Source organism: Rhinolophus ferrumequinum, chromosome 5, assembly GCF_004115265.2.
Source record: "Rhinolophus ferrumequinum isolate MPI-CBG mRhiFer1 chromosome 5, mRhiFer1_v1.p, whole genome shotgun sequence".
Taxonomy (NCBI): domain Eukaryota; kingdom Metazoa; phylum Chordata; class Mammalia; order Chiroptera; family Rhinolophidae; genus Rhinolophus; species Rhinolophus ferrumequinum.
Genome location: NC_046288.1, coordinates 10,753,242 through 10,781,001, shown reverse-complemented (window position 1 = coordinate 10,781,001; position 27,760 = coordinate 10,753,242). Strand labels below are relative to the sequence as shown.

The following is a 27,760-nucleotide window of genomic DNA, read 5'->3' as shown; positions in this document are numbered from 1 at the left end:
ACCGTAGTGATATTCAGCAATGAGGTATGTAGCACTTTTTCTAGGATCCGTTCGAGAACTTAATTGTCCGATGTTGTATTATAAAGATCGATGTAGGTTGGTAGAATCTGGTGGTAGAAATATAAAGCATTTTTCTTCTGGATGTTTCCATTTTTCAATAAAATCAGAAGAAAGGTCATCAATTTACAGTGAGAAATAAGGAAGGAATATTGGAGATTTGAGCAATGAAGAAATGGTTTAACATAATCATCTCAGAAAATGTAAAAGCAAATTTAATAGGGTAATGTAGTAGGATTCAAAAGGTAGTATGAGGAGCCATTATAAGACACAGTAACATAATTAAACTGAAACAAGTGGAATTTCCTTTCCTCACATTCATCTATTGAGGGAACAAATGGCAGCGTTACTGAGGATATATGTAGAGGAAACATTATAGTAATGGACCATGGCATCTAAAACAAGTAAGAAGGAAGTGAGGCCTGGAAAATGCGATGAGTTGTTGCATTGTCCAAATGAGACCAAACAACTGTTACCAAAGTAAGTGAAGTGAAAGACAAAAGGTTATTTGAATCTCAGGTAAATAAAACCCTATATAACCCACCCCTGCAATTCTCCAAAGGTGTGTGACTTTTAACTACATGCACACAGCTTGAGTCGTCATGAAGTTATCTCAAAAGGCTAACTATTTATCCAGTCAGCATAGGATTTTATTTACTTACAATTTCTCAGAAATACATCTATTGAGAAAAGCAGGGCCCATCAATATAACAACTTTCTCTCTTTTATTTTAAAGTATGTTAAAAGTTTTAATGCACCAAACCGAAAAGCAAAACATCATTCAAAGCAAGCATGCTATTAGGGCATCATCCTTAAGTGCTATTTTGTCTTTCTGTTGTTATTCTCTCAGCAGCAATAATACAGAAATCACATTACCAAATTTGAATGCTAATACATTCCCAGAATAATCTGAACAGCAAATAGAATCTTGTAATGCCATCTCAAATATTCTTCAGAAAACAGTTAGGAGGGCAAAAAGTCCATAAAGTAAGGCACAAGGATAGGCAATGAGAAGCTGTTGTCCTTCCATGTCCAAGGCCGAAATGAAGATTTTGGAAGCTGAGAGGCTACACCAGCCAATGATGACCAGTGCCAACACGGTTCCAATTGTGCCTCTATAGCAATGACAAAAGAGAGGATTACCTTACCTCAGTAGAAACAGAGATTATTAAATCAGAGCTGCCTCTGAAATATCCTCTGTACAACACAACTACTTTCTCCATTTGTAAAACAAGGGTTAGGAACTATGTGAACTCAAATGCCTTGGCCAGTTAGAAAATATTTGAGTCAAATGCACCATCAGAAGCTAAATATTCCATACGTCAGAAAAACTCGAATGAACAGAAACAAAAGAATTCATTTGCAGTTACTCTCATATGTCAACATTCAAATCACGACTCCCAAAATTATTTTACATAAACTCTGTATAGAAACTTCTTTTATAGATACAGATTTTTCCCCCCTCAACGCTTTCTTCCTAAATTTACCCACGGTATAAGCAGCAAGATAACTGGCCTTTCACTCCAGTAGGGTGCCTAGTCCCCACTGCTCCCAAGTCCACTTTCCAGTAGGGTGCCTAGTCCCCACTGCTCCCAAGTCCACTTTTGGTCTGATATAGCAAAGCCTAACAGCTCAAGGACGGAGCCCACGGAACAGGAAGACATATGCATGTGTTCCTCCCACTTCATCATGGAAGATCCCTTGTATATGTGTATGTGTGGATTTTTTTAGAAAACTGAAATGGATTTGTTCAAATTGGTAACTTCAAGAAGTAACTGTGGAGGCAATTGCTTCTTTAAGAAGAAATGGGGAAATAAGGTAGTTTAGTCTAACCACCTTGGGAATAAAAAAGGAGGTGTGGGAAGTGAAGAATTTTACTTATGTTCAAAGCAGAATGCATTATTTAGGAAAATATGACATAAGAGCTAGGAGAGATCTCAGGATATATCTCGTTCCTAGCAATAAAGCAAGGAAGAGACTTGACAAAAACTGCATAGTAAAGTGGACATTGGTCAAAATCTCCTAACTCTTATTAGCTGTTCTTCTCACCATCAAACTACACTGTCTTACTTGATCCTGGCTGAACTTGAAGTTGAAAATGACGTTTATTATTTGTGACAATGGCAGCAACACCTACTTTTAATAATTGAACCAAAGCAAAACAAGTGAAAACTACAATACAGCTTATAATGCCTTAGATTATAAATAAACCAAAAATATTTAAAAAGCACTCTAGTAAATATTATATTCATTGGTTTAATTACTATCTATTAAGAATAATTTGTAGAGTATTTAATTTATAGGTCTTTGTGAACAAAAATGTAAATTATATATGATTAATCTGAATGGCATAGTAACATGCCTGAAAGGGCAATTTAAGTGTAAGGTCTTAGGGGTCAGTTTATTCCCCTTTAATATAATTTACAGGATTTCTAAATCATCCTTTATAATTTGAGAATGAAAATCTAATAAAAAAAAGTCCAGACTTCCGAGGATTCTCAAAATCCAAGAGTTTAATTTTTATTTTCTTCTCCTAATAATCTGGAGTCATTTAAAATGCCTCAAATTTCAACTTTGCTAAAATAATGTTTAAAACTTAGAATTTTTAAATGATAAATCATTATGGTATTCTTTGGCAAAAGCATTGGACAAAATAGAAGTTGCAGAAATGAACTTTGTATTAACTTGTCAAATGTTAGTACCAAACAACAGTTAATGGAACAGCTTGTTAAAGAACATGATATACAAAAGGTGGAATTTTTCCATGGATAAGACTCAAAAAATATACCTATAATTCACACTGTATTTATACATTTCAGGTATCCATTTTCTGTTGTAGTCCTCGTTTTTTTAATGTTGAGGAGCACTCGCTGATAAGAGTTTGCTCAAGTTATTTTCAAGAATATTATTTTAAATATGAGGCCATATTAAAAATAAAAAAGGATTTCCTTTTTTGATTAAAAAAAGAATGAGAACTAAGACATTCTCAATAACGCTATGAAAAAATTATATGATATTGTATCTAAATAAAAATGTTAAAGGTTTTTCTAAAATGTCTTTCTTCAGCAATGGTAAATTCTTAATATCTAATGTAGGGTTAATAACCTAAAATATGGATCATCCAAGAAAAAAATGCAAATCATGCCTCCTTTGGATGTGGAAGAATGAGTACTGATGGCAAATGTTTATTTCTAATTAGGTTTTGAGCATGGTAGGTGACAAAGGACTGTGTAATTACTTGGTCTCCCTACCAAAGTAGTTGTGATATGCATATACCCTGGGGAAATGCCTGACAGAAACATAGCTACTGGATCCTTATTAATAGTTTTGAATTGCAAATACTAACTTCCCAGGAAGTAAAAAAGAAATATATATTGACTGAGTATATATGCCATAAAGTTCTCTAGCATAATATCCTCATCAGGGTTCCTGAGAATTTGGCACTGCATGGAGCCCAGCTGAGAAAGAATAGTTGTTTCCCGCCTAGAAGACAGAGTGCCTGGGAGCTGAGGCAATTTGTCAGCATTCACCAGGCACTTACTTTTCCAAAATCAAACAACTGCATTTTCCGGAGTTGTTGTATTACCCATGACAATAGTTCATATTGAAGAATGTGACAACTAACAAAGGGCCAGTTTTAAAGATTGTTTGGCTTAATTTCTTTTTTAAATCATCGAAATAGCAACAGCAACTGTGTCAAAAGTGACCTACTTTTCTGAATTTGTGTGTAGCTTGTCATGGTCATTGGTTTCCCCAATTCCACTACCAAAATGATCAAAGAGATTAACTGCTGCACTGATGTGGCAAGACTCAGCAGTGATTGCGCACATGGGGTCAGTTAGCACACACAGACACTTACTGCAGTGAAAAGAAGATGGCGCCGCTGGACAGGATGACCATGGGGAGCAGGCAGTAACCCAGCACACTGGCCACGCAGCCGCAGGACACTCCTGATGAGCTCATCAAGTTCAGTAACGTGTGAATCCCTAGGCAGCCAATGGCGCTCATGCCATACACATAACCAAACTGAACTTTTCCTGCCTGAAACAATGAGAAGAAAACAGTTTGAACAGAAAACAAACATCAGGAGGAAATCAGAATGTCAATACATCAGAGGGCATTTTAGAGTCAGTCAATCTGCTCAACCTAATGCTGTTGTAATATGTACAATTATCAGGAGACTGGGAGTTCTGGAAAAAACACTGGCTACATGAATTCGGGTCCTGAAAGCTAACACCCCGACTATACTTGGGATGACACAAGCATGTTCCAGAAAAGTTCTAGGTTTACTTTTTTTTTTTTTTTTTTTGGGTCATAGATTGCCTATTAGCGGTACACAGCATAAGTAAGAATATATTTTCTCCCCATATTTGTTGAATAATTAAATGAATGAATACATTAATGAAAAATATTCCAATTCAGTCTTGGAAAGTTACAAGGCATATTAGTAATATTAGTAAACATCTATAGGATTTACTATGTTAGATCCTATTCTGAGCATTTCACATCTATTAACTTATTTCATCCATAAAACAATCCTATGAGATAGGTACCCTTATTAAACCAATTTTACACAGGAAGAATTTAAGGTGTAGAAAGGTTAAGTAACTTACCCAAGGTAAAATAATGCTAAGTGGTGAAGCTCGGCTTTGAACCCAGACAGTCTAGCTCTAAACATTATGTCCTTGACATCTAGTACAGGAGCTCTAACATGTCCTAAAATAATGGGACTTATTTAACTTTCTTCAACTCAATATATCCCAAATTTATTTGACCACAGAAAATTTTGTTCTCATAATGTCTATTGCCAGTTTAACTGAACACACCTTAAGAAAAGCTGATTTATATCAACCACCTGATAATGAATCATAAAAGAGGTATTGTTACAGGAAGTCAGTAGTGTTCTGGATACAACACTGATCTTCTGAGAACTCATAAAAATAGCTAACACCCATGAAGCACTAGGGTCGAGTAGCTGAAGTAGCTCCATTAAACCCATCCAGGGGAAGTCACAGTCTACTATTAATTTAACAGAGGATATTTTAATGTTCGCTACCTGAGGATGCCAAAGCTCCAGTAAAGAATGCATTTAGTTTTTATATTTACATTAAGCTGATTAGAAATTCTAGATAAAGGTTGGATAAGCTGACTCTGGCTCTCATGGGAATTATACAAAAACAAAGAAGGATCTGGTAAATTGATTCAGAGAGAGCTTTTTAGCTATCATTTTTCTTCTCCATTGTTGTTTTCCATGAAGTTCTTAACTCTTAAAGAAGAAAGAGATATTTATCTTGTGATTAATTTAACATAATGGAAAATGTCATGACCATTTTAGTGTTCAAAATTGTCCAGCTATTTTCAATTCTTCTTCCTCTGCAGTTGGGGAGGTTGGTCTCTACTAAGTTCTTTCTCTGTGTCCCTGGGCCGTGCTGGCAGATTCTCTCCTGCATTAGCCATAAGTTCTCATTGAGTATTTTCTGCATTTGATGGCTATTTTGTGAAACAATGCCAATGATCCTAATGGACTTGCTAAAAGAAACAAATCAGTTATGCACTGCTTCGTTGGATAGGTTTGCTCTACTTGGAAAATAGTGACAATTTCAAATCACTTTCATATATTAGAGAAACATTCTACTTAATTTCTAATTGGATGGGATAATTCTGAGTAGGGAGAGCTGCAATGCTGAAAATGTGTTTGATGCTATTCTTTTGGTTTGCTTTCCTCAACATGAAGAAACTCCACTAAAAGGTTTTGGGTCAACATAAATCATAAAGATGATGACAACATCACTATGAGTCTTCCACCTCTAGAGATAATGAACAGATTTGGTTAGTGTTTCTGGATTTAGTTTTGTTTTTTCTAGTATGTGTGTATGCCACCCCGTAAATATCATCCTTTACATTTTAATTCTAGATATCCAGGACAAGGATAACTTAGTTTCAAATGGATTCTGAGTTAAACATGGCTTCATTAATATCCAGGTTTTTCTCTTTCTTTTTATCTTTATTGCTCTACATGTATCATGATCAATACTGAAGTAAACATATCTAATGGTAAAATTGAAGTGATAATGTTTGCCCAAAAAGTTGCATAAAATATGCAGTTTCACATTATCCCCCAAATTTCTGAACTGAAAGGAACCTTAAGATCTACTTAAATAAACCTCTTTATTGTCTTCAAAATGAAGTCCTAGAAATAGGAAACAAAAGATTCAAGATCACACCTAGAGGCAAAGTTAGGGGGAGATGTGATTTTATCACTCCCAGTTGAGTTCTTTGCCTATATTGCTTTGTACTTAAAAGAAAGGACATTTAAATAATTCCAACTAATATTATGCTCCCCAAAAAGATCTTAATGGGATTAATGCTTTCCTTTAGGACATGGTAACAGTAATGTTTTCTACAGGAAAACAAACAGCTGGTATATTACAAATTACTTGAAAAAGAAAGATGAGTTAATATATTAAATTGATTGTTTCAGACTATTTGATTAATTGACATGGTCTTACTTAGCAGTTTAATCTAAGGTTATCAAATTACTGTGACAAAGACAGAAGAGAGATTAGAGACTAAATTAAAACTCCAGTTGATATAGTGTTTGATTTCAAAGTATTTGCATTTGTTGTACTAGTTCAAAGGAAGAAGATGCTATGACTACATACTATTGTACGGGATATATATGATGTGAATATTGACCACATTATCATGGAGAAACTAGACTGTTATCAGTATTTTGATATCAGTATTAAGTGATTAATAAATAAAATGTGAAAATGTATTTAGTTGCAAATACATTTTATAGCTACTTTTGAAAATTGCAGTTATACTGGGGGAAAAACGACCATGGAAAATGGATAGCTGTAAAATGGAGACGTGGAAAAGCCCCAGATCCTTTAATTTCCTGTATTATTTCTCCTGCCAACTTTATCACTTTGCACCTTATGAAACTATACTTTCCAGACTGGCTTGACCATATTTTTCATCCTCTGTTTTTAATGTATTATCATTCCCTCCTTGGTGTAAAATCATAGACTTTTTCTCATTTCTTCTTTTTCTTCCTTTGTAATGAAACATTTTTTCCTAAACTATGAGCTGGTATGTCTTCTAAACTTAGGTAGAAATATGTTTTTTAAAAAACGTTTTTGTGTCTTTTAATATAATTACTCCCAGATATAAGTAATGAAAGAGACACATACACAAGACAACTGGTGAAGTTAGGGGAGGGGGAAAGTCTTCATAAAAAAGCAAAAAACTGAAATAATAGGGAAGATGTATTGATTGAATCACGTTATTAATTTACCCATAGTAGCCTAACCAGAAACAAGGAGACCCATCTCATACCTCACAGAACATTAGAAATACTCTAGAGATACAACCTAGTAAAAAAATGATGAACAAAGACAAAGCATTTGTCCAGTGTCACAATACATATTTTACATAAAGCACAAAATAAAATTTAAGCCTTATATTTTTCAAATCCATGTGTTCTTTCAATTATTGCAGATTGACAGTCTTTTCTTAATAACACGAAAGACATAAATTATCTCCTGCTCGTTGAAAATCTGATCTGGTGATTTGAATTTTTAAATTTTATTTAAATTTATATTTTTTATCCTGTAATGCCAGGGTGGCAGTTTCTTTTTTTGTAACTATAGTCCCATTATATGTCTCACTCACCCCACCTCCCCCCAAATAACGTAGTTATGTATTAAACGAACAATTTTCACTTCATAAAGTGATATACTGTCGTCTGCATTTACAAAGATCTCTGCAAACATGACACAGGAAAGGACACACACATTAAAATCTGATGCTTGCTGCAGTCCATTACCAGGAGCAGAGTGGCTCCCAGCGCCACGCAGAACAGGATGGGCCCAGCGAGGTCGGTTTCATTCATAATGCTGCCATCTGCTGGCTTCAGTGGGTTTAACACTGTCAAGGTTTTTTGCCATATGTGATCAAAATTAATTCCAAGTTCTGCAAAAAGAGAGAAAAAGGAGCTAATATAAATATAGAAATATAAACACTGGCAATATTCTTTAATTAAAGGTAACATATATGATTAATTATGTAGCATATTAATCTGATTGCTATACCTTCAAAAATCTAAAATTCTGTGTAATATATAGGAACCATAAATAAATAAATAAATAAATAAAAATAGATTATTACCAAACAATGAGCTAAAAGAAACATTTTAGAGAAATAATTCCATCACGGAAAATTTTCCCCCACTTGTGTAGCAAAGCAAGCTTAAAACCGAGCTGAAAATTGAGAAAATGGACATTCTACAGTCAAAAAAAAAAAAAAAAAAGTAAAACGGTAGCTAACTGACCACAAGCCCCATCCTAGTGCCCATTTAGATATTTCGTTTTTCTACAATTTCCATTGCTAACTCTTTTGAAATGTCGTCTTATCAAACAAAGATTAATTTTTCACTTAGCAGAATGATCTAAACTAAAGATATTTTAGCCAAGGTCTGGGGTTTTACTTCCACCTGCCTGCTGAAAAGAGCAGTTCTATGCTAACTGCCAGAAACTCCACCGAGGAGAAATGGGATGGACCTTTCATCGAGTAAGGGTAGGCACGATGTGCGTGCATATTTTGATCAGTTCAATGCTCTATGTGATTCAGCCTGTGTATTCAAAGATTAAAACCTTGAGACGAGTTAACCGTTCGCTTTTATGAGTGGTGGTAGAATAAATATACAAAATCAGTGGGATTCAGTGTGCATGAGTCCAAACTCATTTAGACATTTCTAATTTTTTTTCTCCAATGCTTTATTTTCTAAATTCTGACTGCTAACCCACAAACCCTTCTGTTAGATTCTGCTCCTCTTACGTCTTTTGTTTTTCAATTAAAATTTATTGGGGTGACCATGGTTAGTAAAATTACATAGGTTTCAAGTGTACAAACAATCTTACACATTTGACATCCACTGAATAGAAATAAATACTGACACCACGTCTGTTTCTTGTCTCACCACTCCTAAACACTTTCAGATGTATCTTGAGTAGAAAAAAGGAACGCTCAAAAAAAAGAAAAGAACATGACTTCACTGTTTAGAAACCAGTAATCAATCTGGTTACCCTTCTTCTATCATTTTAAATTTGAATAAGAGTGAGGTAGATCTTAGGAAAAATTGTAGCTAAACTACTGTAAAGTAAAAGCATTTCAACTAAAAAGTTGAATGTGTTTTTTATTGAATGTTTTTACTGAATTTTACTGTGAGCTCTACAAAATTTACTTACATGCTTTGGTCTTACAGACACACAATGAAGCTAGTTCTGTTATTTTACTATTTTGAGCATCAGATGGCTGAAGTTTTGAGAGCCTAAGTAAGTTGTCCAAAGTCACAGAGATAATAATAGAAAATCCAGGTTTTAACACTGGAGAATCTGACTCAAGAACTCAGGCTTTAAAAAAAAAAAAGAAAAAAAAATCCAACTTAAGAATGGACAGAGGAACTGAATAGACATTTCTCCAAAGAAGACATACAAATGGCCAATAGGTACATGAAAAAATGCTCAACATAATTAATCATCAGGTAAATGCAAATCAAAACCACAATGAGCTATCATCTCACTCCTGTTTGAATGGCTATCATCAAAAAAACAAGAAATAACAAGTGTTGGTGAGGATGTGGAGAAAAAGGAAGCCTCGTGCACTGTTGGTGGGAATGTTAATTGGTACAGTCACTATGGAAAACAGTATGAAATTTCCTCAAAAATTAAAAAAAAATAATAATCCCACTTTTGAGTATATATCCAAAGAAAGTGAAAACAGGATCTCAAAGAGATAGCTGCACTCCCATGTTTCACTGCAGTATTTTTCACAATAGCCAAGATATGGAAACAACCTAAGTGCCCCTCAAGGGATGAATGGATAAAGATGTGGTACATATACAGTGATATATTATTCAGCCATGAGAGAGAAGGAAATCCTTCCATTTACAACAACAGGGATGGACCTTGAGGTCATTATGCTGATAAATACAAGTATTCCATGGTATCACTTATATGTGGAACTTAAAAGTAAAAAAAAAAAAAATTGTCAAACTCATAGAAACAGTAGAAAAGTGCTTGTCAGGGGCTGGGAATAGGAGAAACAGGAAGAGATTGATTTAAAAAAACAAAAACTAAAACAGAGCCCATGCTTTTAATCAAGTAAACGTACATCTAATGTCATAATGGTTGTATTTTTTTTAATTGAGTACCATTCTCCCATGTAAACGACTGTCTCCCTAAGTCACCTGTATGTGGCATTCAACTTTCCTTCCCAGGACTTAGTGACCCTTTATGGTAAAATAAAGGGTATAGTTCAACTTATTTTACAGTGACTCATATCACCCAAATGCCTTGCAAAGCTGACATTCTATACACAGAAGATCAGATGGACTTTTAAGGATCGCTGTGACATAGAGGGGCCTTGCATTTTCAAGGACCAAGACATTTTCAGGTCAGCCGGAAGTTGATATAAACTAGGATAGAAAGTGTATTCTTTTACTCATTTCATATTCAGATTGACAATTGTTATCCCAAGTTTGAAAAGGAAGAATTTTCCTGGTTAAATTATTCGCGAGCAAATCATTGACATTTTAACTTCCATGTCACATACTTTTTATTTTTCCAGTGTATTTATATATTTCTTAATGAACGTACACTTTGGAGGAAATGAGCAGTTCACCAACCTTAAAATTAGGTTAGATTGTCTAATGTAGTTTTTAAAATAGCAGATTTTTAAAAACTGAATATTCTGTAGTTTAAATTAATTTCCCCTGAGACTTATGCTGCTTTTAAACTTTATTTTCAATTTAGACATTTATGCTAAGAATATATTTTCAGTGTTTACAATAAAGTGGCCTTTAATTCAAAACATTGTTTTCCTCAAAAAGCACAATTATTCCTGAAGAAACTCAGATGAAAAATGTTTTATGAGATATTATTACTGATTTGAACCATTTATTTTATGACATAATTAACTTCTACATGTTTCAACACACTGAATCATAAAACAGTGAATGAACATAAGACCCACTATTTTCATAAGAAAAAGGACTTACATATCTTCTACCAAAATAAATCTCCATAACATTTTGTTTTCAAATTCATTACAAGGTTTGTAAATGAAATTGTAAGTATTTATTAATTGTAGATAAGCTAATATAACACCTTATCGTACAAAATTAAAAATGAAACTACTGTGAAATTTGAATGCAAAATTTATTATTTTGCTGTCATCTAGTGGTAGTAAAGTATATGATATAAATGCTACAAAATGAATTAATATTTTTGTTTTCTATGCAAATTGTGGTATTGGCCTTACAAATATAAACATCAGGCTATGCTACAAATATAAATGCCAAATATCATAGTAATTTTTCTGGTCTGACAAACTTAAATTGACTATTATTCTTCAAGGTGCAGTTGTTAACATTGGTTGTACATTATAAAATAGCAGAAGCTATCATTCTTAAATAAAACCAAACAAGTGTTTTAGACAATGTGTTTAAGGAATAAACCAGCACTATTTCAAATAACATGTTTTTGCCCAACGGATATTAATTGTTATAGCTTTGTAATTTTATAGGCTGTTTTGGTATACACTCAATAAAAACTAACAAATGTCATTTATCATCTTATCCTAGAAATTTTGCCTATGGTTGTTTCATATATTTTAGACAGATGAAGCCTGAGACTTTCACAATGTCACCCAGCTAAAGAACATATTGGATCAGAACCTAGAAATTTCGTAGATTCAAAATGTAAAATTATATTAATAAATACTCTGTCTTCTTATAGTATACATTTGGTGGGGATTATAACAAAGGGGAAAAATAACCTAAGAATTTTCTCTGAGCTGTATAAAGTGGGAGGGAAAATCTAGTATATTTCCTACTCAAACTTAAGAAGACTTTAGGGAAAGATATATTACAGTTTAGTATACCACAATAGAGACAGTTCAAATAAGTAGAAAATAATTATTTTCAATAAATGTTGTAAGAAAAATGCTTAATCTTTAAATAAATAAATTTAAATCCCTATTTCACATACTAACCTAAAACAATTTTCAATGAGTTAAAAATTTAAATACATCAGGCATCAGAAACTTGGTGGCATGAGGAGTCCCCTTGTTCTTTCTCCTTGAAGTTACAAGCTGAACAACTATAATTTCACAAAGGACTCCCTGTGCAACACAAAAACACGTCTGAGAGATCCGTACTTCAAAACATCTGAAGGTAAAGGAATGGGGGGAACAGGGGAAGAGAGAAGACTGAAGTGCACAGACAGGGTAGGGGGACGTGGATGCAGCCTGAAACTCACTGCAGTCCTGGAAAGGGGAGGTTTTAGACTGCAGGTGCATTTTCTGTGGCCCCAAGCATTCCTGAGTGATCAGCGTATAATATAGCTGAATCCAGCGATGGGGGTGGGAGGCAGAAGCCTTGAGGCAAAGACCGAATACAGAAGGGTGAGAACTGAGGTCTAACAGCCCTCACTGCCCGGCAGAAAGTAAAGCCATGGAGCCTGTCCTCCTCCCCCGACCCTCCCAGTGCTCGCAGTAGGTCCCAGAAGACACTGCAGCAGTGTCAGTTTAAAGAATAGAATATCCACAACCCTGAGAATGGGAGAGACAGTTCCTGAGTGGCAGACACACACTGTGGCTAATTTCAGTGACAAGGGAGGAGATAGAGGGGTGAGGCAGCTGTGTTCTGGCAGTCGCCATTACTTGGAGAACAAAAACACAAACACACCAGAGGCCTCTCGCAGCCCACCCCATCCCAACGAGTCATGGCTAATCCCAGCAGAGGCACCCAGGGCTACAGAGGAGCATAGCTCTGCATGTGGCTGCAGGGCAGTGCAGCACTGGGATTTCAGAGGCTCAGAACCCCCTTACCTACCCCATCTTCCCGTGGGGGTGGTGCCCTGAGACTGAGGGGACCTGTCACAGAGGAGATGCCCACCTCCCGGGGAAGCTTCCACGGAGAGAAGCTGAAAACATTCCAGCACTCCCTACTGGAAAACAAAAGAAAGAACTCTTCATATCAACTTACTGCAGAATTCATTCCTGTAGATGCCCAGGGAGAGAAGTAATCCAACAATTGCCATGAATAACTAAGGTAATATGGCAGCTCAGAAATGAAATGAAAAATATCAAGAAAATAAACTTAAATACATGGAAATACATGACTTATATGACAGAATTCAAGATTGCAATTCCGAAAAAGCTCAACAAGATGCAAGAAAACACAGATAAGCAGTTTAATGAACTCAGAAATAAAGTCAATTAATAAAATGAATACTTTTACCAAAGAGATGTAAATTTTTGAAAAGAACCAAATAGAAATTCTGGAGATGAAGAACTCAATAAAAGAGATAAATAATGAAATAGCGAGCTTAGGAAGTAAAGCTGACCAGATGTAGGAAAGAATTAGTGATATCGAAGACAGGAATCTGGAAAGACGCAAATGGAAGAAGAGAGACTTGAGAGTCAAAAGAAATAAAAGAACTCTTCAATAACTCTCTGACTCCATCAGAAAGAGCAATATAAGAATAATGGGTATACCGTTAGGAGAAGAGAAGGAGAAGGGCACAGAGAGTCTATTCAAATAATGGACGAGAACTTCCCAAACCTATGGAAAGAATTGGATCTTCAAATCCAAGAAGCAAACAGAACACCTCATTATCTCAATCCTAAAAGGCTTTCCACAAGGAACATAATACTGAAACTGTCAAAAATGAATGACAAAGAAATAATTCTCAAGGCAGCCAGGGAAAAGAAGACAGTAACCTACAAAGGAAAGCTCATTAGATTATCGGCAGATTTTTCAGCAGAAACTACAAGCTAGGAGGGAGTAGTGTCAAATATTCAAACTACTAAAAGAGAAAAATCATCAGCCACGAGTAATATATCAAGAAAACTTATCCTTCAGATATGAAGAAGTAATAAAGACCTTTCCAGATAAACTGAAGCTAAGGAATTTTCCACCACAAGTCCTGCATTACTGGAAATACTGAAGGAGGTTATTCTACTTGAAACAAAAAGACAAAAAGACAAAAAATGATGAGAAAGATGACTAACTGATAGACAGAAGGAGGAAATGCTAACCCTTACACAGAATAAGGCAATATACACTTGACTATAATATAAAGGGTAAAGGAGATAAAAACATTAAAAAAAAAAAAAGAAAAAGAGAAGAAGGCAATTTGCTACTGCCATTCAGAAATGAACTCACAGCATAAATAGGGATAATTTGTGACAACAATAACATAAAAAGGGAGGGGGTAAGGGTCAGAATTTGCAAAGGGGAATGGAGATAAGATGCATGCTGAAGAAAAAGGACTACTGTATATATGAAACTTTCTTTTACATAAACTTAGTGGTAGGTAACCACTCAAAAATATCCAGAACTGAGACATATAACATAAAAAAAGAGGAAACAGAAGAAAACATCATAGGATACCACCAAACTAAAATTACAGAAATACAAAGGCAAAAAAACAATGGAGACACTGTGCTACTAGAAAACAAGACAAAATGGCTATAGGAAATCCTTATATCAATAACCACCTAAGTGTAAACAAACTGCACTCATCAATAAAAAGACACAGAGCAGCAGATTGGATCAAAAAACAAAGTGCAACTATATACTGCTTTCAAGAGACACATCTCAGCTGCAAGGAAATATAGAGACTCAAAGTGAAAGCATAGAAATCAATACTCCAGGCAAATGACATTCAGAGAAACGCAGCTGTAGTCATACTTAAATCTGACGTAACAGACTTCAGGATAAAAAAGGTAACAAGAGACAATGATGGACATTTCATAATCATAAAGGGCACAATACAACAAGAAGACATAAAAGTTGTCAATATATATGCTCCCAATCAGTGAGCACCAAAATATATAAAACTAAAACTAAAAATAATAATAGAAGGAAGGAAAAAATAAATTTAGAGCAAAATTAAATGAAATACAGAACAAAAAGACAATAGGAAAAATTAATGCAATAAAGAGCTGGTACTTTGAAAAGATTAATAAAATTGAAAAACCCCTGGCTAGCCTCACTGAGGTAAAAAGAGAAAAGACACAAATAAACAAAATCAGAAATGAAAGAGGACAAGCTATGACAGATACCACAGAAATACAAAGGGTTATACATGAATATTATGCAAAATTATATGCCACCGGATTCAATAATCTAGAAGAAATTGACAAATTCTTAGAAATATATAACCTTCCTAGACCATCACGAAGAACTGGAAAATCTAAATAGACCAATCAACAGCAAGTAAATTGAAACAATCATCAAAAATCTTCCCAAAAGCAAAAGTCCAGGACCAGAAAGCTTTACTACTAGTGAATTCTACCAAACATTCAAAGATGATTTACATATCTTCCTCAAACTCTTCCAAAACATTGAAGAAGCAATACTTCCTAACTCATTTTATGAGGCCAACATTACCCTGATACCAAAACCTGGAAGGATCACACACAAAAAAGAAAACTACAGACCAATATCTCTGATAAATACAGATTCAAAAAGGCTAAACAAAACACTAGCAAATTAAATACAATGATACATTAAAAAGATTATCCATCATGATCAAGTGGGGTTCATTCCAGTGGCATAAGGGTGGTTCAACATAGGCAAATTGATCAATGTGACACACCACATAAAAAAAATAAATAAAATTCATAGATCATATCAATAAATGCAGAAAAAGCATTTGACAAGACACAAGATCCATTTATGATTATCAATGATAAAATGAGTATAGAAGGAAAGTATGTCAACATAATAAAGATCATATACAACAAACCCTCAGCTAATATCATATTTAATGGTGAAAAACTGAAAGCTTTTCCTCTAAGAACAGGAACAAGACAGGGATGCCCCTTCTCTCCACTGATATTCAACATAGTATTGGAAGTCCTACTCAGAGCAATCCGGAAAGAGAAAGAAATAAAAGGCATCCAAGTTGGGAATGAAGAAGTTAAATTGTCACTTTTTGCAGATGACACGATTCTTTATATAGAAAACACTAAAGACTCCACCAAAAACTATTAGAAACAATAAATAAATACAGTAAAATTGTAGGATACAAAGTCAATGTACCAAAATTCATTGCATTCCTGTATACAAACAATGAAATTTCAGGGGGAAAAAAAAATAAAAAAAAATTGATGTTGCAATTGCAACAAAAAGAACAAAATACCCAGGAATAAACTTAATAAAGGATGTGAAGTTCCTATATACTGAAAACTAAAAGACATTATTAAAAGAAATTGAAGAAGACACAAAGAAATGGAAAGATATTCAGTGCTCATGGACTGGAAGAATGAACATAGTTAAAATGGCCATAAGACCCAAAGCAATATACAGATTTAAGGCAATTCCCATCAAAATCACAACGGCATTTTTTAAAATAATAGAACAGAAAAATCATCAGATTTGTATGGAATCACAAAAGACCCTGAATAACTAAAGACATCCTAAAAAAAAAGAACAAGACTGGAGGTGTCACACTCCTTGACCTCAGTTATACTATAAAGTGACAATAATCAAAACAGCATGGTATTGGTAGTAAAACAGATACACAGACCAATGGACTAGAATTGAGAACCCAGAAATAAACCCCCAAATATACGGGCAAATAAGCTTTGACAAAGGAACCAAAAACATACAATGAAAAAGAAGAAACCATTTTCAATGAATGGTGCTAGGAAAATTGGAAAGCCATGTGCAAAAGAAAAAAACTAGACTGCTGTTTCTTACCATATGCCAAAATTAATTCAAAATGGATCAAAGACCTAAACATAAAACCTGAGACAATAAATTATATAGAAGAAAGCATGGGTACTAAACTAATGGACCTTGGGTTCAGAGAGGATTTTATGAATTTGATCTTAAAGACAAGGGAAGTAAAAGCAAAAATAATGAATAGGACTATATCATAAACAAAAAATCTTCCACACAGCAAAAGAAACCATCAATAAAACAAAAAGGCAATCAACTGAATGGAAAAAGTTATTTTCAAACAACATTTCGGATAAGGGGTTAATATCCAAAATATATAAAGAACCCATACAACTCAACAACAACCAAAAAAACAAACAATGCAGTAAAAAATGGGCAGAGGATCTGAACGGACACTTTTCCCAAGACGACAGCAGATACATGACAAAATGCTCAACTTCACTAGCTATTAGGGAAATGTAAATCAAAACCACAATGAGATATCACCTCATACCAGTTAGAATGGCTGTCATAAACAAGACAAATAATAACACGTTTTGGAGAGGCTGTGGAGAAAAAGGAACTCTCATACACTCTTGGTGAGAATGTAAATTGGTACAGCCACTATAGAAAACAGTATGGAGGTTCCTCAAAAAATTAAGAATGAATTACCATATAACCCAGCAATCCCTCTCCTGGGTATCTATCCTAAAAACCTGAAAACATTTATCCGTAAAGATATACGTACCCCTATGTTCACTGCAACATTATTCACGGTGGTCAAGACATGGAAACCACTAAGTGTCCTTTGATAGATGATTGGATATAGAAGATATGGTACATATACACAACGGAATACTACTCGGCGATAAGAAAAGATGAAATACTGCCATTTGAGATAACATGGATGGATCTTGAGATTATCATGCTAAGCGAAATAAATCAGACAGAAAAAGTCAAGAACCACATAACTTCACTCATATGTGGCATATAAAACTGAAAGCAACAAATGAACAAGACAAAGAAACAAAAACTCGTAGACACAGACAACAGTTTACTGGTGACCCGAGGGTAAGTTGGGAGGAGGGGTGGTAGAGAGGGTAAAAGGGGGTCAAATATATGGTGATGGAAGGAGAACTGACTCTGGGTGGGGAACACACAATGTGAGATATAAATGATGTATTAATATTATAGAATTGTACCCTTGAAATGTATGTAATTTTACTGAACAATGTCACCTCAATAAATTTAATAAAAATTAAAAATAATGAAAAATGAACCAAACCAAAAAAATTCAAATGCAAAACAAAAAGATAATTAAAAAATGTAAAAGTCTATAAGGAGATATGAGCAGTATCTAGAGCTGGAGAGAATAAACAAGAGAGCAGTTGGAAAGAAAAGTTATCAAGGAAAATATTGTGGAGTTGAAAACATAAATATTAAAATTGCTACATGTCCTAACGTCCCATAAGCAAATTAGATGACAAAAAATCTAGGAAAATATGTTGGAAATATTTATATATATTAAGGGACAGGACATCCCTGAAATCCCCTAAGGACCCTCAACTGCACGGGTCTCTGGGTTTCCTTGTCAGCAGCAGTGCTATTTACTGGAATCATATTCCTCCCCAGTTAGCCATACCTAGCTGAGATTAGAGGGTTCAATGAGCCGGGAAAGAAAACCAACTCATGGGAGCCAGGCTTGTCTCCACGACAACAACAACAATAACAAAACAAGTGCGGAAACTACCCCCTTTACTCCCAAGCAAATAGCACAGAAAATAAAATAGGCTGCTGTGAAGTAGCTTCATTAGCTGGGGTGGGAAGTGGGGGTCACTTTGATATAACCACTTTTCCAAAAGACATCTTCGCGGTTGTCTAGACATGGCCAGGGAGTCCAAATTGAAGAAACAGTGAAGGAACATTTAATAATTGCAGCAAGAACACATCAATAGCACATACCTACTTCCAATCTCCCCCACACAAACATGCAACAGATTTCCACTGGTTTAAGTGTCTTGAATCGGAGGATTGTTTATGTGTGGAACAATCACACATAAAATACTATATGCAGCATGCTGACGGCACACATTAAGTGCTGATTATTGCTATTATTCTTCGAGCTGTACACACATTAATAGCACTTCCTTAACTTATCTTCTAGCAAAGGAGGCTCTTCATCGAAACTGTCAATGTAAGGAGATTGTGAATAACAATCTGGGTTGGATCCTGGCTGAAACACTTGTCCAGCGTAACCCGATGACATGAGCATCTCCGGTGGGACAAAGGCAGGCTGAGGCTGCTCACTGGCTTGTTGTCTAGAGAAAGGAAAATACTGGTATTTATACACCTCAGAAAGGGACATCATGACAAATCAAGGAAGGAAACTACAACTTTTCTTTCATGAATTATTCTAGGTTTATGAATATTTAAGCATGAAATAAATAACTTGCTTAAACTTTATCTTAGTCAAAAAGTGAAGTCACTGGTCATGAAAAGACTTCTAGAAAAAAGATGTATACCAACTAGTATTTATTTATTATGTGCAATGTGCTGGACACTTTTTTCTCACATTTTCTCATGTAATTAAAACTCAGTACGATAAAAACTATAGTTTTAGTCCCATTTTACAGGAAAAAAATAGAGGTTCACGGAGACTGAATGATTTCCCCAGTGTCACAGAACAGTGGAGGTGTTGGACTCTAAACTGAACTTGTCTGAGCAGCACTCTGCTTCTTCCACACACTGCTTTTTCACTGATTTTCAGGGGCAATAACCAAACATGATGGTTCTTATAAATGTGTGAAAGCAGCAAGTTCAGTTTATCACTATTTTAATAGTTTAGCCAATTCATAGGAAAAAACAAATACATAAACCAACTGTTGTCCATAAAGAAGTAGACTTTCTAGCTCTGGCCATTCCCAGACAATTATTGCCAATTGAATTATCTTTGGGTACCTAGCTAGAGCCTAGCTGGCTATACGGTCCCTCTTTTGAAATATGCATTTAGTTTTGCCCAAACATGATATTTCTATACTTCCTTGACCATGATTTTGTTTGTTTTTTTATTTCACCATGTGTGTGAGAAGGTTGGAGAAGAACAATCGTAGTAAATAATTTCTTGCGAAAGCTAGAGAAAGGAAGAAAGAAAAAAGAGTGTGAGGTTATTTGATCATTTTTAATTGTTTTTGCCTGATGGATGGGGAAGAAACGTAAGGAGTTGTCCTTATTAACATGTTTAAGTTTCTTTCATCAAAGCCCCTTAGGCCAAACTAAGCTAAAAATAGTCTCGTATTCTCAACTTTGTAGCTCTGTGATCTCTTTATGTTAAAATATTTACAAAATGACTATTCATATACTCCTTCCAATATTAATCTTAATATGAAGTCTAAGAATAACATTCGACCTCCCTTATATTAGTAAGCCTGACAGAGAAAATAACCTCTTCTGAAAAATAAAGCTATGCGATAGAAAGAGACACACCTTTAATCATTCACTAACTCAGCCACAAGCTCATTGAGAGCAGGGATCTGATGTAATTCTTCTTGAATCCCCCACGGCATATATGCTGATTACTGTTATTGTTCAATTCAACCATCTGGCATATTCCTAATCTTTTTTTTTTTCAACAAAGTATGCCCACTATCAAAAGTACTAGTAAAAACGAATTATAAATAAGAACATCAATGGCTTGGTAGTTGATAAAGTTCCCCCTAGATATGCATTTTTTTAAATGTAACCACGTCTAGAAGAATAAAAGGAGCTAACAGAGATGACTGAATAGATCAGTATCTGAACAAGACTATTTCATTGACACATTGTCTTGGCCTCAACAAAATCTATGCCCAAGTGCTAATCACCAGACTTGAGAAAACATATAACATTCAGTTACTCCCTGCGAAACGATCTCTGTAAATGAGGGGATTTAGTATGGGTACCTACTTGCCCCCTTGACCCAAGAGAAAAACACATTTTTATAGAAGAAAAGATTTACCAGCCAAATCCTATCCTTTTCTCTTTTCTCCACCCCTCTGTGCTACTTCATCCGTCAAAAGTTGTTCATCAGGAGCTTGGCCTCTCTTGTCCTTAATATTACACAATGAATGCATAATATTCAAATCTCCCCACCACTTATTTAAGAAAGTAAAATTTTAAACTCTGTTCTATGAAGAAGACCTCAGAATCCTTTACCTATAGAAATGACCATGGTCATCTTCTAGCACAGCCTAAATTAAAATTTTCTCTTTTTACCTCGTAACTTTGATTTTGTACATGTTGGCCATAACTGCATCTCAATGAACAAAAACCTAAGCAAATCAATATAATCACATTATTAATCCACAGTCCCACCCAGAAAACACTGTCAATACCCAGTTCTTATGTTTTAGTCCCTTCTCTGAAAATAACTATGAACAGCCACAATTTTAACCATATATCTTGAATTTTCACTTAGTCCCACGTGTCCTGGTGTTACCTTTTTTTACTAGACAGCTCCTATTCTGAATAGCTATGCCAATGACATTCTCTGATATAATAGTTTTAGACATCTTTCAAGCCTACAGTATCCTTTCATGAAAAACAAAGTCAGGGGGAATGGGACTGGACACTTAACTAATTGTTCTGTTAAGTCTATGACTTAGTAACCTATTAAAGGCAATTGCCTGAGTCACATTGATACACTCATCACTTCAGGCAACTGTGAGGTGACTGCAAAAGTCTCCTTTAGAACAAGTGGTAACATTCTTGGTCATATTTCCCCTCTTTTGCGCCGCAACTCTATGGAGTTACATTTCTGCTTGTAATGGTAGTCCAATGGTAGGATTTATCCTGAACCCGGTGCAGTGATTAGCAAACAGCCTCTGGAGTCAGACTGCCTGGGTTCAAATCCCAGTTTTATCTTAGGAAAATTACCTCACATTCTATACTTCAGTTTCTCATCAGTAAAATGAGGATAACAGAACACCTAAGGTTGTGAATTTAATCAGTTAAAATAAGCAAAACACTTAGAATAGTGTTGGCCACACAAAAAGTGATTCATAAGCATTGGCTAAGTATTTGTGTGCTTTTTTCTTCCTGAGATTTACACTAAAGCATTCTAAACATTTTCCACACACCCTGGAATGGCATCTTCTGTATTCGTAATAATTGTCTCACAGTCTGCCACTTTCTCAAAGATAACAACATAGAGGCCAAGAATTTGTATCCTTTCTATACTGATCATCTTTAGCATTTTCCCATTTCTGGTTTTCCTGGAACACCCATAGTGACGTCAACAACATCTGTGTATTTTCCTACCAGAAGCATCTCCCCTATAGTCATTTTTTGTCTCTGAGCCATAAAGTAATGGCTACACACCTGATTCACACAAAAACCCACTCTATGCTCACCAATTCTTCAATATTCCCTTTTCACCACCTATATCTGGGGTTATAATGTTCTATCTAGCCCCCCAGAGGCTGGTTTTTACTTACATGATATTGTGTTAAGATAAGGCACAGTCTCCAGCTGGGGAAAAATTTTGGACTATTTCTGAATCAACAGGGCTTAACAACACTCATCTTCCAGTGCAAATACAGAAAGTCAATGTCAGAAGACTCAGTTATAATTTCAGTGCTTGCAGATACATTTGCTGCACACAGTTTTCTGTGTCCCATCACATAATCACTAGCTACAAATTTTATTAGAGGCTTTTTTTTTTAAAACTGTAGATTTGGACTTCGATCATGATGGTCAACTGATGTTGCTTTCCTGTCAGTCTGACCCTGGGGGAATGCAGGTGGTGAGCTCACTCCTAGTTTTTTATGGACAGCTAGAGTATAAATCAGGTGACAAGAAATGTACCATCAAATAAGTCCCCTTCATTGTAAGTCTACCTCTACATTTGGACTCATATGCAAGTATACATGTATTTCACACAATCAGGCAATATTGTACTCCTCCAGGAACATGAGACTACAAAGCGTTTCAGAATTTGCAACACCATCAACTGAAACAGCGTAAGACAACAAGACGACAGGTCTACAGCACAAAACCCTGCAGGCTAAAAAGTTTAGTCTGAACTCCCAGAAAAAATGTTTCTGTGTGTCTCTAGTTGAGCCAGTAAAATCAGACATTTTAAGTGTCCTTGGTAAGAACATTTCATATAGAATTTGTTCGATGGTAGAGTGGTTTAGGGAATGGTAGCTGGGGGAGTTAGCTTGTGTAACATTCCAAGATCCTGGCTGGTACAACGAGTACGCAGGACTATGTGCTATTGACAGAACCATTAGCTGTTTGCAACACGAGAGAAAGATCAGGTCTAGGGATTCTAAGAAATGATGATTCAGTATCGGTCTGTTAAAGTCCTACTTGAATGTACTCCTCACATTCAAAGAAGACCTCTCCAGTCGTCACCTTTTTGTAGAAACATCTATTTCTTTTTTCTAAATAATTTGACTAGATTTCCCATTTCAAAAATTAGGAAAATGTAGCCTTGCTAACTGCCTACCAGTGATTGGAAACAATGTCCTCCTGAATGGCTGGATCGTCACTTTTTAAAATGAGCAAGCTCCTTCTTGTTCATGCTAAAATAAGAAAACTTGTTTTTAAATATGTCTTCATTGTCTCAGTAAGCACCCCCAACCAGCTTTCAGATTAGTATGCCACTGAGCCAAACAAGCTTTTTAAGACAAGCTCCCATATGTTGGGAAGAGGGGAGTGGGGGCAGGAGGGGACAGAGACACAGAGAGACTGATTGATTATAACTACCCTCTGGATTCCTGTCTTTTGCCAGGATGATTAGCATATTATCCTGACTTGGGGTATATTTAATTGAACTATTCACTGAATGAATAAAAGGTCAAATCTCTGGAGTTTGTTTGATGTACACTAGTAAATCATTGACCTGAGTCTATGTTTTCTGTACCTCATAAAATTACCACAGCTAATATGCCCTTTGCTAATTCCTGAGACTTGCAGTATGGGTTAGAATGTAAATGTTACAACAACCAAATTAGGGCTTGGATTTAAATGCTAAGCATCTGAAGTAGGCTAGGCCATTACTCTGATACAATATAATCAAGAGGTTTCCTGATTTTGGTTATATTAATTTCAGTCTCTTTGTCATCTTGATTTCTGGGCAATGTTGGTATGCACATCAAATGGAGAAAGAAAATAAAGGGAGGATGGGAGGGGCGGGATCCATGAGTTCCTGCTTAAGGAAAATCTTTCTCTCTTTCTTGTTGGCCATTTTAGTTTAGTTTACTATAGTCTGAAAATGTAGATTGCAGATTCTGCCCAGGTGCTTATCCCATGTGCAGCAGAGAAGGGAGAAAAGAAACAGAAGTTCAAGGTGACTGCTTCCTTTCAATAAAACAACAGGACAGAGCTGAAAATCCTTTCAGATAGCTCTCATTGTGGATTATGTACCTTAAGTTACTATCCTGTAATATCTCAATGCTCAAACTACTCCCTCTGCTTCAAACACTTTTATATTTTTTCTTGACCTTCCGAGATATAGATAAATCATCAATGGAATAAAATAAAGTTCTCTTTCAGTTGTTGGATTCTACAGTGAGCCAATTCTGCACAACCTCATCCTTTTTCCCTCATCTTTTAATAATATTAAAAAAAATTAAATGTGCCCAGTGATAATCCTTAGCTAGCTAGATAGATAGTTTTTCACTTTAAAAAATTCTGATGGTAGCCTGATTGATGCTGGGCATATAGAATAGGGGCATGAATAAGATAAAATTCCAGATATTTAACTTTTACAGTTATTGGTATATACATTATATATCAATGCCTTTCCCTGTTGCCTTGTAGCGGTGGTTCACCCGGAGTAGTCCGGAAGCAGTGTGTGAAAGCAGCATCTATCTGCTTATGTCTGTAGGAGTGCTCAGCCAGTGATGTCCAAATGATGTCTAAATTTTCCTGGGCATAGTTGGAACAGAAGAGTCCCCACTGCCTGTATTCTGTCTTCCTTCTATCTGGAGCTTTCAAGGTACTTATCTGTGTTTAGAAAAATCAACTTCAAGAATTAATAAATTTGAAATATTTGTTATGTAGTTATATGTCACAGTGATCAGATCATACATCCCACTTTGTCCAGCTTATTTCTATTTTACCAACATCATAATTAATAGCACCCATTTTACTCTAAAACATGTCTTTATTTTACAATGAACTATACATCCACTCCAGTTATGGGCCTAATCAACCTTGGGCTAAAATCCTAACCCTATTTCTTACTACTTGTGTGACTTTGGAAAAGTTTCTTCATTTCTCTAGGTCCCTTCTTTCTCATATGTCAATAGGATAATAACAGTACTTATCTCAGGTTGTTTGAGGATCCAATGAGTTAATTTATATAAAACTCAGAACAGTTTCTAACCCATAATGTTAGTTATTATGAAAGTTGAAAGGTCTGTCCCTTTTCATAGTTCATCTAAACCGCCCTCTTCACACAAAAACAATCCAAAGAAATAACTGTATAAACAAATATTATAACTTTAAGTGACTTTAGGCAACAAAGAATCAATTACTTTTACAAGTTATAATTACACAAATAAGTAACATATATAGTGGTTTTATTTTAACACACACTTTCCTACACATTACCACAATTGTTCTTCGTGCCAATTCCCTGAAGTGGGTATTGTTAATGTCCTTATTTCTCAATTAAGACACTCAGCAAAGTCAAGTCTTTCCCAATGTCACAAAGAACAAATGCTAGAAACAGAACGTGAAATAAATTCTTCTCACTCTAAATGCCCTATTTTGGGCACTAGTAAAGGGTAAATACTAAATCTTAATCATTTTTATTCATTTTCAACTCAAGTTGAACTGTCAACTGAAATAACTGTCAACTGAAGTATGTTTATCTTGATTCCATTTAGGATGTTTTACATTGTATTATAATTGCATATTTAATTGGCCATATCTCCAACATAAATTCTTAAATTTTGTGTGGTAAAAGATTATGAATTTCTTATCTTTGTATTTATAGTGCCCACCTTAATTCCTGACACACAACAAACATTCAATAAATATTAGTCAAGTTGAATAAAATCAGTTTTTCAAGCAGTGTCCCAGAAAATATCACGTAAAAGAATATACTTCCTTTACGTCCAGTCCCTGTATTCAGGCTCCCTGCTAAGTGATATTTTGAAAAGAGGAGACAAGCCATTCACCTATAAATGGTCTGAAGTGATCAAGGAGATTCATGCAGATATGAATTCCTTTTTCTGCCCCTTCCTGACACTTCTTCTTGGGCACATCCTACCTGGAACCCCTTGCCATAATATTATTACTTTTTTAAAAAATAAGGACATATTTTCCCAATGGGAAGTACTTACTTTCTAGATCCATAAAGATTTCCATAGGCAGTAGAATCATTACAACCCTCCTCCTGATTATCAATGGTATAATTAGATTGGTAAAAATCAGAGTCAAATTGTCCCAGGTTTGACATCCTGAAAAATAACAGTGCTTTTTACTGAGAAGTTTTTCAGTCAATAAAACTTCTTCTGAGATATTACAAAGATCGACAATGTGATTATGGCTGGATTCCTATTAGAGAACAGGATATTCTTTGGATGGAATAGATTAAGTATTGTGGGAAGGATGTGGAAATGTATGCTACAGAGTCATTTACAAAATGTGCATCCTCAATGAACTTTTCTGCAATTTTCACTCACTAGGACTATGACCTTGACAAATTAACTCTAATTGATCTGAAAGAACTAACATCCTTCCCCAAATGCCTTATTCTCAGCAGTGTAAGGCTTGGTACATATCTAGAAGGTTTTCTCTTAAACCATGTTACTTAGTTCATTATTTTAATTACTTGTAAGGAATAATTTACATTTAAAAATTTTACATTTATATATATATATATATATTCTTGTTTCAAAGCCAGAAGGCTGACGATGATAATAACACCACTTAAGTTTGAATTTTCCTGGAGCTTGAAAGTGTGCTAACAGCCTCACCGCTCCTTGCTGGCTGAGTCAGAGTGAAAAAGGCTTAAGGCTGCTACGGGAATAGTTTGTCTTTCTATGCACTCTCTACATAGTTTCTACTTACTTTGAGGAGTGGAGTGCATGAACTTGATTTAGACCTAATGAATAGGAATAGCAGACGGAAGAAGAAAGATTTTAGAGAAGGAAAAGGTGGAGGAGGAAAGTAACAGCAAGGTAATGGTGACTCTTTGGATGAAAATTCGAGAATGGAGTAGAGAACCTTTCCAATTGGACAGATATGGTCATTCAATTCAATTTTAATCTTTGTTTTCCTTTGCAAACCTTTTTTTATTTCAGAAAAATAAATTTTAAAATCACTAGGAATAATCCATATAATTATAATAATCTATGGAATATCACTTGCAGTAAATTTCAAATGAAATTGCATAAACAGCCTTAGCTCTAAAAGCCTCATTAATCAGAAATAGTCAAGTAACGATTATCAAATATATCAAATTTTCTCAGTTCAGTAAAAATACAGAAAGCTTTTCTAAAATTAGATGCAGTCATTCATACACCTGATTTAATAAATCAAGATTTGTCATTAGTAATGTGTATAAAAGCAGCTATAAATTATGTAAACTAAAAATCAGGACGAGGATAATATTAAATCTTTTAACAAGTTATAATTTAAAGAATTTAAAAATGTAATAGCATAACATTGTCAGTCCACTAAAATGTTATCATAAAGCACAGAGAATAATTTCATTGAAGAATACATTAAGGTTTCATAACATGCAAAGCTTTATGTACTATGACTATTGGTATTAGAGTCCTTACATAACCCAGCTTTAAATTTTGTCTAAAAGGAGAGTTTTTTAGGAGAATCAGACACATACCTTTATATTATTTTATGTGAAAAGATCCTCCAACAAATGTAGGTTTACTTGAGAAATTTATAACAAATCAGTTCGTGAAAAGATGACCTGCAGGCTTTATATGTTTCTAAATTTGTACTCTGACA

General features: G+C 35.0%; 1 protein-coding gene across 1 annotated transcript; it reads right to left on the bottom strand.

The window, feature by feature from the left end:
• Positions 1–120: 120 nt before the first annotated feature.
• On the bottom strand, positions 121–27,746 carry YIPF7 (Yip1 domain family member 7). Its single transcript, XM_033106385.1, has 6 exons — positions 27,636–27,746; positions 26,131–26,247; positions 18,953–19,113; positions 7,889–8,034; positions 3,917–4,098; positions 121–1,172 (listed from the first exon to the last, which is right to left on the bottom strand). Exons 2-6 carry the CDS (start codon positions 26,244–26,246, stop codon positions 1,010–1,012), a joined length of 768 nt encoding a protein of 255 aa, XP_032962276.1. The 5' UTR covers position 26,247; positions 27,636–27,746; the 3' UTR covers positions 121–1,009.
• Between the last annotated feature and the right edge of the window lie 14 nt (positions 27,747–27,760).

Bases quoted from the DNA above. Each gene is read 5' to 3' on its own strand.
- YIPF7 (XM_033106385.1), bottom strand. From the start codon at position 26,246: ATGTCAAACCTGGGACAATTTGACTCTGATTTTTACCAATCTAATTAT. The intron at 8,035-18,952 runs ATAAGTTAAGGA...CTCTTTTTGCAG, and splicing joins AGAGCCTCCTTTGCTAGAAG to AACTTGGAATTAATTTTGAT. The intron at 1,173-3,916 runs GTAAGTGTCTGT...TCATTGCTATAG, and splicing joins GCCATCTTCTTTTCACTGCA to AGGCACAATTGGAACCGTGT.